This window comes from Lepisosteus platostomus, chromosome 9 (assembly GCF_059453375.1).
Source record: "Lepisosteus platostomus isolate fLepPlt1 chromosome 9, fLepPlt1.hap1, whole genome shotgun sequence".
Classification (NCBI taxonomy): Eukaryota; Metazoa; Chordata; class Actinopteri; order Semionotiformes; family Lepisosteidae; genus Lepisosteus; species Lepisosteus platostomus.
In genome coordinates this window covers 61,254,775-61,269,258 of record NC_142619.1, presented here as the reverse complement: position 1 = coordinate 61,269,258, position 14,484 = coordinate 61,254,775, and the positions used below count along the sequence as shown (strand labels likewise).

Here is a 14,484-nt window from a genome sequence, read left to right as displayed (position 1 = left end):
GGAGGGTTGAATCCTGCATGAGTAATTCAGCTCTCAGTTTGTGTTAGATCACAGTGTGATTGAATGAGGAAGAGAGGTTTCAGAGGTTGATTTAGTCTCTCCTGTGTTGGAGTCCAGTCCAGTGCTCTAAATATAGAGATAAACTGAGTGATATTAACATATATTCTGCTTTTTAATCCTTGTTTTTTTTTATATAAAACATTACACCAGAAATGTAACAGATCTGTATTATATTTTCAGATCCCCACCAGCAGTTCTGTCACACAAATCTTTTCATTTGGAAAATAATTGGAGATAGATTAGGATTGTTTAGCAATGGGAAATGTGAATAAATTCTCTGAAGTATTGATTTTTCATTTCACTCTGGTCTTTATGGAAAAGTATTGTAATTGCAGTACAGGAAATAAGAATAAAGCACTTTCAAACCAGGTCTACATCAATCTCCCAGAGACAGGCAAGCAAGGATAAACAAATTCAATAAGAGTGCTCTCGGCTCCTAGTCAAACACAAGGTGTTATTTAGACTGAAGCTAATTGCAGTGTTGGGTCAGTGGGCCTGTATCTTCACACAGCACGAGGTGAATCATGATTCGCTATTCAGCTCATGGTCTGCCGTCGGTCATGGGGTCAGGACAGGGCCAAAAATATATGCGAATGAGACAAAGTGTTAAGAAACTGAACAAATCATAACGAGACTAATCAATCACATCTAAAAACAGACAATTAACCTCAACAATCCCTCGTTATTCTTCCTGAATGGGCCCGAGGCTGGCTTAATTAACACTTTTTTCCAGCAAGTGCAATTAATGAATGTCCTTATAGGAGTCACAGTGCCTTCTCTCTGTGTAGTAAGGCAGCTCCTGTAACGATGTGGCTGTGTAAGCAAAGGTCTCCCCTGTGTGAGACAACAATCACAGAGATCTGGGTAGTGTCTTCAGATAGAACTCTTTAGCTCCCTTCAGGAAGACGAGTTGTGGTATTGTAGTCAGGACTCTTTTAACCAGATGGTTGTGGACTCACATTGCAGATTCACTGCTGTTTTTTCCTTGAGCATGGTACTTGGGTTATCATTATAAATGATAATTTATTCTCAGTTGACTTATCTGGTTAAAACCGAAATGTTTTTTTTTAAATATCTGTATGGTCTCTTTGCATGTTATAATCATTTCTACAGTGGGGTGATTGCTGGAGCAGCTTTGGGTGAACATGCTTGGCTCAAGGGAGTGTCTAAATATAGTGCTTCACCCAGGATTCGAACCCACAACACTGTGGTCTAGAGTCCCGAGTAGAGACGACTACTGCTTCAAAGATCAATAAAATGTGCTCTAGTTCCAAGGTCTGAAATTGTAAAGTTCCTGCTGTAAACAGATGAAATAATATGATAAATCACATGCAGATATACTGTAAAGAAGAAATTCTTACAAGCACTTGTGAAAAGAATCTGCTAAATACAATTTAAGTTACTTTTAAGAATTGGTTATTTACAATTCTTTCCATCCTTATTTTCTTTCCCATTCCCTCATTTCCTTGCACGAAACTGGGAGAATGCCATCATCTACATCTACCTGTTCCTGTTCCCTGTTTTCTGTTTTTCCTACTTGAGTCTACTTTCCAAAAATATAGTCCTAATTTTAGACTGAACCTATCTATCAAGGTTTACCATACTTTGATCACTACTCCTCAGTTCTTTGATCCCATACATTTCTTTAATTTTATCTTGGTTGTTAGATCAGTAAAACTGTAAGTAGTTGTCTGTACAAACTGTGTTAATTAACAACTCAGCTATATCAGTTTCAGCTGCTTTGTTCCCCATCACCAGTCTATATTTTGGACAATAGAAACCCAGTGCTGTAACACCACCTTTGCTACATAGTGTTCATTCTGTATTTGATCAGACAGTAAGCAAGCTGAGTTCACGTCTGCTTGTACTGGAAGCCTGTAGGAATGCGTGTGTTTTTGAAGCCGAGGGGAGCTGCAGATGGGCAGGACCAGACCAGCAGGTCTGTCCTGTAAGCAGGCTGGTAAACCAGCTGGAGGGGCCTGCTAGGACCTGCAGTAGAGCTTCAGTGGGTGAAGCCAGAGTCCAGTAACAGGGTCTAGTGGTCACTGAGCACCGAAGGAGGAGACGTACAGTTGTGAGAACAAGTTTGTGAACCCTTTGGAATGAGCTGGATTTCTGCATGAATATGATGTGATCTGATCCTCATCTCGGTCGTAATAATAAATAGAGACGGTCTTATTTAACAAACAACACACACGACGTCTGACATTTTAACACATCACATTTTAGGAGCCATTCATGCAGAAATCCATATCATTCTTAAGGGTTCGCAAACTTTTTCTCACGGCTGTGTAGCTGTCTAGCTGGCGGGAGGTAAGCTCAGGAATGACCGAGCACCGGACCAAAGGCGGGGTGAGCCTTCATAACTGGAAATGATTGTTGAATTAGTAGATTGGCTGCCTGAGTGAAGGCAGCTGGTTTCATGGATGCGTCCTAACTAACTTGGCTGATGGAGAAGCTCTCATGGGGATGCTGTGGTTGTCCCTGGCAACAGCCGGCTGCCTGCTGCTCCTAAGCAGGGTTTGGCATCGCCCTGCCAGTCCTGCAGCCCTGAGCCATCACTGCGCTGCCACCGACTCATCCAGCCACCCAGGCAGAGGGGCCCCTAGATGAGTCCCTCAGGGGCTTCATGACCTTATTATCAGCTCTGCGCGTTCTATGTGACACACTACAGCTGGGTCATATTAATATTGAACAGGCCACAGTCATCGTTTTGTAAGATGATTGATCTTCCCTGAAGTCGTTTGTTGGCCTAATTAATGATCTTTAATTACACAAGTCTCGCCAGATCCACATGTGGGAGTTGAGCGATCCAGGAAGGCAGCCTACGGTTACACTTCCAGGTGTGAAAGAGAGGTGCCTTACCTGCGAAGAAGGTTGAAGAATGTACAAACCGATGTACAATGAGCACATTGTTTCTGCTTGTTGAGCTTAGCATTCACAGAGGAGGTTAAGATCCTCATGTTGATAATGTCAATGCAATTGCAAAATATTAAAAAAAAAATAGTTTTTGTCTAAACCCCAAAGTGCGGATTGGTTTATTGAATATCTGATTTGTTTTTATAGCATGTTTGCAGTCTTGCAAAACTGGAAGTGTTTTGGCTTAGGATATTGTCTGTACCAACTGTCTTAGCCTACAGAAGTAACTCTTCTCACATCTAAGTTCTTAAGGGAAGATAAGAGCAAGCCAGCTACCAATCCAAGTATGATGAGCCTGGAGAGGAGACAAGACATGACCTCTTCTTACTGCAACTGATAAGCCCAGGTTATTTCCTCATATTAAGGGGTGGTACAGTGGCTCTATGGCTAAGGATATACGCCTGTGGCTGGAAGTTTGCCGGTTCAAATCCCGCGGCTGGTAGAGGAATCCTACTCCGTTTGGCCCCTGAGCAAGGCCCTTCACCCCAACTGCTCCAGGGGTGCCGTATAAATGGCTGACCCTGCACTCAGACCCCAAGCTTCTGTCCCTGTCTGTGTGTCTCATGGAGAGCAAGCTGGCGTATGTGAAAAGATGAATTCCTCATACAAGAAATTGTATATGGCCAATAAAGTGATCTTATATAAGAAGCTATTTTTCTGGAAGCAATGAGATGATTAAATAAAAACTGGACACCTGAGTCCTCAGTCCCAGTCTTTAAGAGCCAACAGGCTGTCTCCTTGACCTCAGTCCCAGTCCTTAAGAGGCAGCAGGCTGTCTACCTGAAATTTAACACCTCAACTTTTGTAGATACAAAATGGGAAATTCTGAGCTGGAAGAGGTATTTGTGAGAAAGCCTTAGGTGTTTATGTTGACCCATCACTGACATCTAAACTAGACTAAAAATAATCATTTTTAATCATATAGTGCCTTTTCAAACCCAAGTACATGACATTAGTGATGATGAAAAATACAATAAAAACAAACATACAAGAGAAACTGTAATGCAGTCCAGCAGAGGTCTTAATAAAAAGGTGACGTATTAAAAAGTGTCAGAGAAAACATGGTCATCAATAAGTCAGACATTTAGTCCCAGATACAACAAGCAGTAGAGCAGCATCAACTGAACAGGGCCTGTGGGAAGGAATGTGTACATGAAGGAGTTCAGAGATGTATGATGGGGCCAGGTTATGTATAGCTTTTTAAGTCCTTATCAAAAACAATTCTGTGTTGAATACATGACTTGACAGGCAACCAGTGAAGATGTAGAAGGGTCTAGTCTAGAAGGGAAGCAATTGAAATTTAAACAAAGGATGTTAGGATCTAGGGGGTCTGAGCATAAGTGTAGTGTAGAGTGTAGAACATAGAACAAGGGATGTTAAAATTCTAGAAAGCACGAATAAGACCTTATTTAGAATATTGCATAGATTTTGGTAACCATGTTACAAAAATATACTACTGTTCTGAAACCATTCTAGAGCAGAGCAACCAGGTTCATTCTGGGGATTATAATAAAGATTTGTATCAATTGGCTGCTATCTACCAAATGAAGTTGATGGACAGGTTTCCTTCACTGATTGCATTGCTCTTGTAGCAGGTGTGAATCTTGCATTTTTGAAAGTGCCCTTTCTTATCTCCCAATCGTTTCAGCGCTTCCGTTCCCTTGGTTTGTGTGTTTTTTACTGGGGCGCTCAGTCCCAGCTGTGCTGGAGAAGAGCAGAAGCAGTGTCTGTTCAAGCGGTGGTTTTGCTCTGTTCCCTGTGTGGAGGATCGCAGTGTGCCTGCCACTACAGATCAGCTGAAGTCAGGCAGTGCACCGATGCTATAATGTTTAAGCAGTGTGAGCGAACCCGGTTCATTTAGTCCCTTCTGTTCTCCCTGTGGCTCCCTCAATTTCTGCTGCTATTTCCTACTTCTTAGCCGTGTCATACCTGCCTGGATTCTGTTTCCTGTGGCAGTTACGTCCTACAGCAGTATTGGCTAAAACGTAAGCATCTTAACAGCTAGAATGATTAATCAGCAAAGAGGCCTTCTGTAGTTGTAACCTTATAGGTACTGGCATCTAAAGGTCTCATCCAGAGGAAGTTAAGTTGTATATTGGAAACATCTTCCTCTGTGAAAACCTGCGAATATGGTTGACACTGTAATTTCAGCTTCTTTTTCTAAAGGTGGTAGTGTGGGGTCAGCCCCTGATGACTGAGGGCTGTTTCTGTTTTGCTGTGCCGAGGTCTGATGTGCTGCCAGTTACATTTTAATGCTCCTCCGCAGCTCCAAGACTGTGAGGAATGTCGATGGAAAAGCGGACTGGTTTGGCTTCTGAGGGCTACTGGGATCAGGACAGCTCCCTGGCTGCGTTGCCTGTGAATATCTGGTCTTTGGACATGTGAACGGAATGTTTTGGGTCTCAGGAGAGACCGCGTGGTCAATTGTGAAACACCACTGGGACAGAGGAAGAGGGACAAGCAGGAAGCTGTTCCTTCTGTACCTTAACTATCTGCTGCGTGCCCCATACCCGTCCTGCTGTGTAACTGAGGAGCTGGAGTCAGCGTCGCCCAGCTGTCTTACCCTGAAGCGTGGTCTGGTTCAGCTCTCAGGAGCTGTCCAAGCTTGGGCCAGGTGCACCGCTGAGGAGAGTCAAGCTGGTGCTGTCTGCAGTGTAGAGGAGCTGGTGTGGTGATGTCAGCGCCCTCCCTGCGCGCAGCAGGGTCCTCAGCTGCCTGGGCTGAGGGAGGTCTCCTTTAGCTCACGCGGTTGGTGCCCTGCTGCGTTACGCCGGAGACCCGGGTTCGCGCCCCAGGTGTGGCAGGGGGCACGACCCCGCGCGGAACCGTGATGATCACAGCAGCATGGGTGGCCAGTAGGGCACCAGAGTAATTCATCCGCGGGGACAGGAACCGAGGCTCCACCAGCGGTGTAAAGAGCTTCCCAACCCTAACTGGGGTTCAAAGGTCAAGCTCCTGGAAAACCCACTTCTTCCTTCAACCCTGTGGGAATATGAGCTTTATTATCGTGGTGATTAATAATAATAATAACAATAAAGGAATGGATATAGAGTCATTTCATATATATTACAAGGGAAACTGACTCAAGTATTCAGCATTCTCCATGGCACTGACAGAGGCTTCCTCTGAGAAATTGTTGCATCAGGTAGCTAAGGACAACAAAATGAGTTTGTTGGGCTAAGTGACCTCTTCTCGTTTGTACTCTTTCTTGTGTTTCTACACAGCCGTGAGACTGAGATGGAGGTGACGAAAACACATCACTAGTTCTGAAACGTTCAAGATCATCTGGAAATCACAGAATGTGGTCACATACTTTTTTTTGAAGGCTGGAAAAGAAAACAGTCTGGTTTGAAGAGAAAAATAAGCACATGGTGTGTGTGAGAAAGTTGAGCTACGCAAGGATGAAACAGGCACATACTTTGAGGCTGCAGGGAAAAAACATGCTGTAGCAATTAAAGGCCAGATCTGCATGGGAACCTCTTCCATTTTCAGGGCTGTGACAAGTTCCTTACATTCTTTACAAACAGCTTCTCCCTGAGGGGCGAAACAATGAACAGTACAGCATCCTTCTGCTCTGCATTCACAGGGTCTTGCAAAAGTTTTCAGACCTTTCCAATGCTGTCCCCATCTGTGAGCTGCAAATTTTGAAATAATAAGTTGAATTAACTTGTTTTATTCAATTCTTGAGTCTCCACACCGAAGACTTCTAATGACAAGACATGTTGCAGTGAAGGTCAGCAAAGAGAACAAATGAAATCTGAAATGTTGATTGGGTATTTATATTCAGACCCACAAGCTCTGTATTTTTTACTTGCCCTGTGAAGTGCTTTGAGAGGCATACTTCTAATTGGAAGATGGATGGATAACTTTTGAACAATGGCAGCCCAGTGTTGCAACAGTGAACACCGCTGCTTCATACTGTACATCCAAGGTCCTGGGTTCGATTCTGCACTGGGGCACTTTGTAATGTTCTCTGTGCTCTGGTGTCTCTACACTTTCCAAAGACCTGCTGGCTTGGTGAATTGACGACTCTATGTTGACCCTATTAATATTCATCAACTGAACTCAAGTGGTCTAGAAGAATAAATTCCTGCGCCTGTAGTGCACACAATACATGTGAAGTAAAGTTCAGCAGCATGACTTTGTCAAACCAAGAGGAAGACACAATTACACAATAAAAAAAGCTTTTATGACAAGCTAAGTCTTTAAGCATTCTTGTTAATTATATAAAAAAGTTCCATTTATGTATGTAATAAACTGTAATAGTCATCTGCAATACAATTCAGTATATTAATTTTTAATTTACTTTATTGATGCAAGGTCATCCACGGCATTCAAGGAGAATTACATTAAAAGTAATCACCAAGCTATAAAACAAATAACGGTTTGAAAGTTGCATGGATTAGCATTCAGATGAATTCCACACGATGCAATAAATCAAACATAACAAAAATCAATACAGGACATGGTTATTAGGATGATATGAAGGATTATAATTCCCCTGGATAGCAAATGTGTCAGAATTAAAAAGAAAAGAAAACCTGTGTTTAATCTGATATTCCAGGGTGGGAAATGTGACTTAGTGCTGTAGCAGTGATAGTGATGCCAGGTGCAGACTAAGGTCATAAGATGATCAAGGTTAGACTGGATTCCCAATTCACTTGAAGCAGCTTGTGTCTTGCTCTGCAAGATGCTACTGAGGATTAATTAATGGTCAAAAATGCAGCTACCGAATATGCACTACGTATTAACTGATTAACCCCTGGGTGTGCTGTACCTTGATTATTCTCTCTTCTTTCTCTTTCCTGACCCGGAAGTTTGTGTTTTATCATGGTGAGGTGAAAGAGACATTCTCTCGCCCCGGACCGCATGTAAAGTCCCAGTGTTAAAGCCAGAGTGGGGCTTCACATTGCTGCAGCCCTGGCCCCGTGTGGCTCAGCGCTGGCCTGCAGAATCCCAGCGCGCTTCCTGTCTCTTACTGGTTGTACATTACTGGCCTCTGACCTTGACCACAGGCCCCCAGGGGACAGCGGAGCAGTGTGATTGGAAACATGTGCCGTGCGAAAGGGAGCCCATTCCTGGGAAACTGCTCCTGTGTTGACGACAGCAATGGATGCCTGTCGGTGAATGTGCATGTGTGCACAGGCTGGGTGAGCCTGTGACTTTTCCCCTGGTGCGTGGAACAGGAAGGGGGTGACAAGACAGATCCCCTGGTCCTCCGTGATCCAGGCTGGGTCCAAGTTATAGTCTCCCGCGGGGGCTGTAGGTATCACTAAGGAGTCCCAGCTGGAGGGAGGTCCTTCGGGGTGATGGTCTGCTTCCTGTTGACCTGTTGAACTGCCCGTTCTGCCTCTGCTCCGCTTATCAGACTCTGTCCTTCCCTCAGGCACTGAGGCTCCCCATCTCAGTGGGTACTCTGCCTTTCTTATTGAGAATAGCTTTCTCCCTCCATGTCTCCTGCATGCCCCAGGGGTGCGCTTCTTCTTCAGCTGGTTTATGTGATACAGCACAAGCAAGTATGGGGCTACTACTGCCTAACACTCAACATTTACTGTACATTTACATTTACATTACAAGCAGCACCTTTGAGGATTAAGAAGGCTTTCTAAAAAGCATGCAGTTGCTGTATATTATCAGTATGAATATGAATCAGCATTTGCCTTTTAACAATGCTTAGGAGAAGGAATCACCTTACAACTTCTTATTTTGCCTTTTGTATATATAAAATCAACATCATCAGCTAGAACTTCTAGCACAATCAGAGAAGCAGTAAAAAAGCTATTTGAACTGTATTTACCAAGTCTTGGTCTAATTGATGAGGTACATGTAAAATTAAAATGAATGATCAGTTGATTTTCTTCAAGTTACACTCCGATTATTGTCCCAGGATACTGTTTAGTCATTTCAGCTGCACAGGTGGGATTTTATACAGTATTATTGCTCACTCTAAAAAACAAAAGATGCCTTTAACGGTCTTTGCGATGCAGAGCCTTGGGTGTTTATTGCTGCTGTTAGATGCCCACTGTGAGCGCCACTCCGCCGTTGCTGAGAGAGTGGAAACTGACAGGCTTGCTGTGGCTCATGGTCATGGCACATGTGCTCCTTCAGGCCTTCGAGGTGAATAATGTGCAGCAGAGGAATCAAAGGAAAGACGCACTCCAGGTTCCAACTCGTGGGGAAATCTTTACCTTCTGACTCCCACCTGTTTTGGGCGAGAGGAGGCTGCCAGGAATCAGAACAATTACAAACATCCTCATGAGCTCAATGGGCTAAATGTTTGTCAGCAGTTAGGTTTTATGCGATATGAGATAATATCTGGTCTTGTGAAAATCTCATTCATTAAAGAAGCAGTGCGAAGTCACGGAGAAGAATGGAGTGTTTTTGTTGTGATTATGTGGGCTGATGGTAAAGAAGGATGTAGTCTTTTTCTCTTTCACTGGAAAGGCAGCCAATTGTTATCTGGAATAAATCCAGTATTTGTTTTCTGTCTATCGGTCTTTTCCATAATCCTAATGCCTAATCAAAGAAAATGGAGATTTGTTTCTTGCTCAGAGCCGAGCAGAGCTGGGCCTGGTCAGTTCTGGGACAGGAGACCTCTGTGGAAATTCTGGTTGCAGCTACAAGTGGTGTCGGCGGACCAGTAGGTGGTGCTCTTCACTCTGAGTGAAAATTTCCAACTAACCCAGTTTGACTGCTGTAGTTACGGAGAGTTAAACTGAGGTCCTGAATTCTTTGCCATTAACAATTTCCTGTCCATAGAGTATGGGTGTTAACCGTGGTATCCATGTTATCCTAAAAGTTTCCCTTTAATTCGTCTGGAACAGTAATTTTTCTCTCCGTCCCCTGATCTGCTCTGCAGTGGGGCTACTGTGTGTCACCCAGGCGGAGCTGCACTTCACAGAGGGATCCCACCTTCACGTGAAGCACGCTGGGATTGTTAGGGATGAGCAATACCACATATATAACACCGTTTATTTCTATGAGTATCACTACTATGCTCTGTTCAATTGTAGGTTTGTTATCTTGCAGTATCTTGATGTACTGTAATGAATGATTGGAACTGTTTCTTTTCTCATTTGCATTCTATTTCATTGCAGTGAAAACCACAGGAGATTCCTGCAACAATAACAGACAGTAGAGTAGAGAGAGTCTATATTATCCCCAAGGGGCAGTGTGTTTTGCAGCAGCAGGCAATTTAAAGAAAAAAACACCCTAATAAACAATACACACGTACTGTACCTGCGCAGTTCATATCTGCTGTATCGATCTGCAGTTGGAGGTTTCTTGACAGCGCTCTCCCCCTCTCTCTCTCTCTCTGGCCACAAGAACAACGAGAACGAGACGGCGCTGCACTGTGCGGCCCAGTACGGCCACTCGGAGGTGGTGGCGGTGCTGCTGGAGGAGCTGACGGACCCCACCATGAGGAACAGCCGGAGCGAGACGCCGCTGGACCTGGCGGCGCTGTACGGCCGGCTGCCGGTGGTCAAGATGCTGGTGAACGCCCACCCCAACCTCATGAGCTGCAGCACCAGGAAGCACACCCCCCTGCACCTGGCCGCGCGCAACGGCCACAGGGCTGTCGTGCAGGTGCTGCTGGAGGCCGGCATGGACGTCAACTGCCAGGTGAGAGGCTCCGGCCCCTCCGGAGTGGGGCCTGCGAGTGGACGCACGTTCAGACAGACCTGCAGCCCTGCAGAGCTCTCTTGCCCCGGGGTCTGAGGGTGAACGCTAAAACCCTCTGACAATGTAGCCGTGGTCAAACCTCAGCGAAGCACAGGGAGAGTGTGGTAAAACCTAAAGAAGAGAGGGGACTGGCAGAGCAAGGCAAACTGGGGAGTACTTGCATGGGAAAGGCATGGGGAACCTACTGTATGAATACAGCATGCATACACATTCACCTGGGTAGACTTACTGTACGTACATCCAGGACTTTCTGGAGACCTTTGACCTGTTAAATGCATCCTGCCTCTCTAAAACCACGCTTCATAAATTATTCATCTGAAATAGAGACCGACTGTTACGAACAGGCTCTATAGTCCGTGTCGGGTGTTATGTCAGACCCTTTGCGAAGCGGTAAGAGCTGAAGGAGACAGGAGGCGGAGTACGGGAAGACACACAGGGATTTAATGGTGCAGTAAAGTAACAGTGATAGTCGGTGGGACGGTGAACGGGGAGACAAAGAGAGGCTTCCAAGCAGGTCCGAAGGCAGGTCAGGGCACAGTCCATGAGTCCATCAACAGTAGATCCATCCTGGGACACAAGGTTAAAATTCCTGGGAAGGGGGAAAAAAAACGAACACACGGAAAACATGCAGGTCTTGGGATGACGGGGTGAGTTCCTCCAGACCCCGGGCTCAGAGAACGGGAGGTGTCGAGGACGAGGCCTGTGCCCTCAGGAGACGGACGTAGGGTATCCTGGTGCTAGGCGGGCCTGGTGACATCCGTACCCTAATGCTGAGCCCTGAGCCCTGGAGGAGCTAAGAATAAATAGGGGGAGACACAACAAGGCACTCCTGGAACACAGGCGAACGATCACAGGGGACTACTGACAGGAGCAAAAGGGAGTGCCCTCTAGGGGAGTTAACCCCAAACCTCTGGCCTCGTCACTTAATCCTTCACGCAGATATGGCCCTTCTAACCGATAAAACTGAAATCAGGAGACAGAACCTCAGGTCACGCACGAATGATCTACGAGGGAAACCCAGACTCAGGCCACACGAGGGCGAGAGTCTCCTGCAGCCCCAGGGAAACGCGTTCTCTTACTGCGCACAGCTGCGAGCACAGTGCTGCTGCTCCAGTGTGGACGACTCGGGCCACAGCAAAGCAGGAGGATACATCACAAAGTCAGAGATGAACTGGTACATGCTAAAACATGGAGCGCACAGGCTGCCGAGCAGAGAGTTATCAGGGCAAATGACAGCCGGACTAATCGGGAGAGATTATCTAAGTGGAAAAATATTTAACACCTTGGCGTGAAAGCTTTTCTTTAACCTGAGTCTTTGTAGATCTTTCTGTTACAATGATCTTTGCACTACAAAAATAGAAATCACAGATCAGGCTTACTTTTAATGAACTAAAGCCGTGACATGCTGGTGTAAGTACAGAGCAGACTTATCTGCACTGTAATTACAATGAAAAACAAAACTCACGTCACCCTGCTTTGTTCTGTGAAATTCCTGGGAAATAAAAGGGTAAAGTAAACCAATTAAAAATGCATACAGAGCTGAAAACATAAACAGGAAACCAGGTCAGAACTCATTCAGAAGTTATATTAGACAGTTTGTTAAACTATGTTTAATGTAGGTTTCTTTAACAACTTATCCCTGCAAAAGTGCAACTCTGATGTTGATTGAGTCAAATGATTTACTGTAAGAGAGAGCGTGCCAGCACTTGCATCTGCGATTTTGTAAAAAGTTTGTGCTGAAGACAAAGAGAGGCTTCCTTTGAGTAGGAGTGACCAGAATGAGAGAGTGATGCCAGTGCATTGTATCAGGCTGAATTCGGTTTAAATACTGTAGCTCCCGCAAGTCAATCTGTGCACTAGGCATGTGAGTGGCATGAACATAATGATAATTGCAGAATATGTGAGGCAATCCATCCTTGCACGAATCTGAATTATTAATGCATTTGCATCAGGATGTAGTGTTTCTTCAGGACGGCCCCAGTCGGAGAACTGCTGTATTCCCAACAGAAGCAATTGCAGTGGGGTTGGAGTGGAGAAGCCAAGTGCACTATGCATGCTGGGAGAGAAGCATTGTAACGAGGGCTGAGAGCCGTGCCTGGACTGGAGATCTGAGCAGCAGACACGAGCCGAGTGTGTTCTGAGAGGGCACAAGAAAGCCCAATAAGCGGCAGTTTTATTATGGGAGAATTATTGATGCTGTGACTGTTCCCATATAACCCACATATCTCATATACTTTATAATGAAGCCACTTCCACTGTGTCACTTAGTTATCAGTAAGTGGGAAAAATTGCCAGCATCCGTATTTGGTAACGTGGCAGTCTGACTAGACAGCAAGCGAACATACTGTACAGTGGCAGTGAATGGCTCGAGACGACACTGTTACAGGACTCTCAGGAGATTAAAAGGAACAAATGAGGAGGCCATCCATCCCATCTAGACTGTCTCGTACTGTGACAGAAGGGAAGAGCGCAGCTGCAGGTGTCTTTTTTCCTAATTGGAGTGTTAACAACACAAAACACCGAGACAGACGATTAGGTAAAGAACTGGCCTCTCCAGCACTTTTTAGATGAATACTTGTATCAAATAAGGCACAGCAACATCAACTAAAAAAAATAGCTCTTTCTGTTGAGCACTGGCTCCTGCGTCTGTTGGTTTGCTGCCTGCAGCTGAACAGCCAACCGGTTTACCAGCCCATTAAAGCCTCTGTCACGCCCTCTGCAGCCAGAGGGCGCTCCTTCTCTGTCCTGTCCCTAGTTTCCGGTCTGCTGTCCTTCCTGTCCCTCTCTTTCCCTTGGGCTATATATTTCCGGGTCTTGCACTCTGTCCTCGCTCAGCATTGACGTTCGGATGTCCTGAGACCCGCCTAGCACCAGGGCGCCCCACGTCCGCTCCCTGAGGGCATTGGTTTCTATACGGCATTCCTGAACTCTTTGCATTATGAGCCCGGGCCTTTTTCCCGTCTCGCCGCTACGCATATGGGTCTTTTTCCGCTCTCCTGCTCCCCACGGTTTGTCCCCTTGGACGTCCGTGACAGAATGCTGAGCCACCTAATGACCCCGCGAGCGGCGCTTTTTTTTGTCTTGCCGCAGTTTTTTTTTTTCTCTGGGCTGTTTTTTTTTTTTCAGTTCCTCTATTCTAATCACTGGATATCACTCCGATCTTCCGTGCCTGTGAGCGGGTCCTGTACCTGGCTTTCCTCGGGTAGATCACTCCGATATCAGTGATTGAATGTTGAGCTGGCTTGCCTATTCTCATTACTGGATATCACTCCGAGCTTCTGTGTCTGGAGCGGGTTCTCGTGCCTGGCTCTTCCTGTTCTGGCTCTCTCCGATATCAGTGATAGAATGGTAAGCTTTCTGCCGTTCCTCCATGCCTTTCGCTGGATATCATTCCGGGCATCTGTGTCTGTGAGCGGGCTTCGGTCTGGCTTTCCTCAGGTTGTCCACTCCGATATCAGCGTTAGTATGTGAACGTGCCCATTCGCCGTTCCTCCATTCTTTTCGCTGGATATCATTCCGGGCATCTGTGTCTGTGAGCGGGCTTCGGTCTGGCTTTCCTCAGGTTGTCCACTCCGATATCAGCGTTAGAATGTGAACGTGCCATTTGCCCAGTCTGCGGTATTTTTCCCTGGGGTTTTTGTGTTTTTTTCTTTCTTGTTTTTTGCCTTTTTGTTTTGATTTTTTTTTCTTCCTGGTTTCCCCTCCTTTTTGGTCCCCCCTGCTCTCTGTGTCTCGGAACTTTGGTTCCTACCTGTTTTTGGTTCCTATCTGTCTTGTGTGGTTTGTCTCCCTGGTCTTTCCCAGGTTTTTGTCTGTTGGGTT

General features: G+C 45.6%; 1 protein-coding gene across 1 annotated transcript in view; it reads left to right on the top strand.

The window, feature by feature from the left end:
* The window catches only part of anks1b (ankyrin repeat and sterile alpha motif domain containing 1B), a 334,903-nt gene that overhangs the window by 114,853 nt on the left and 205,566 nt on the right, over nt 1-14,484 (top strand). Inside the window, exon 4 of the mRNA XM_088646015.1 lies at nt 10,306-10,602. Within this exon, the coding sequence (XP_088502141.1) occupies nt 10,306-10,602 (297 nt within the window). The remainder of the gene's footprint in view (nt 1-10,305; nt 10,603-14,484) is intronic.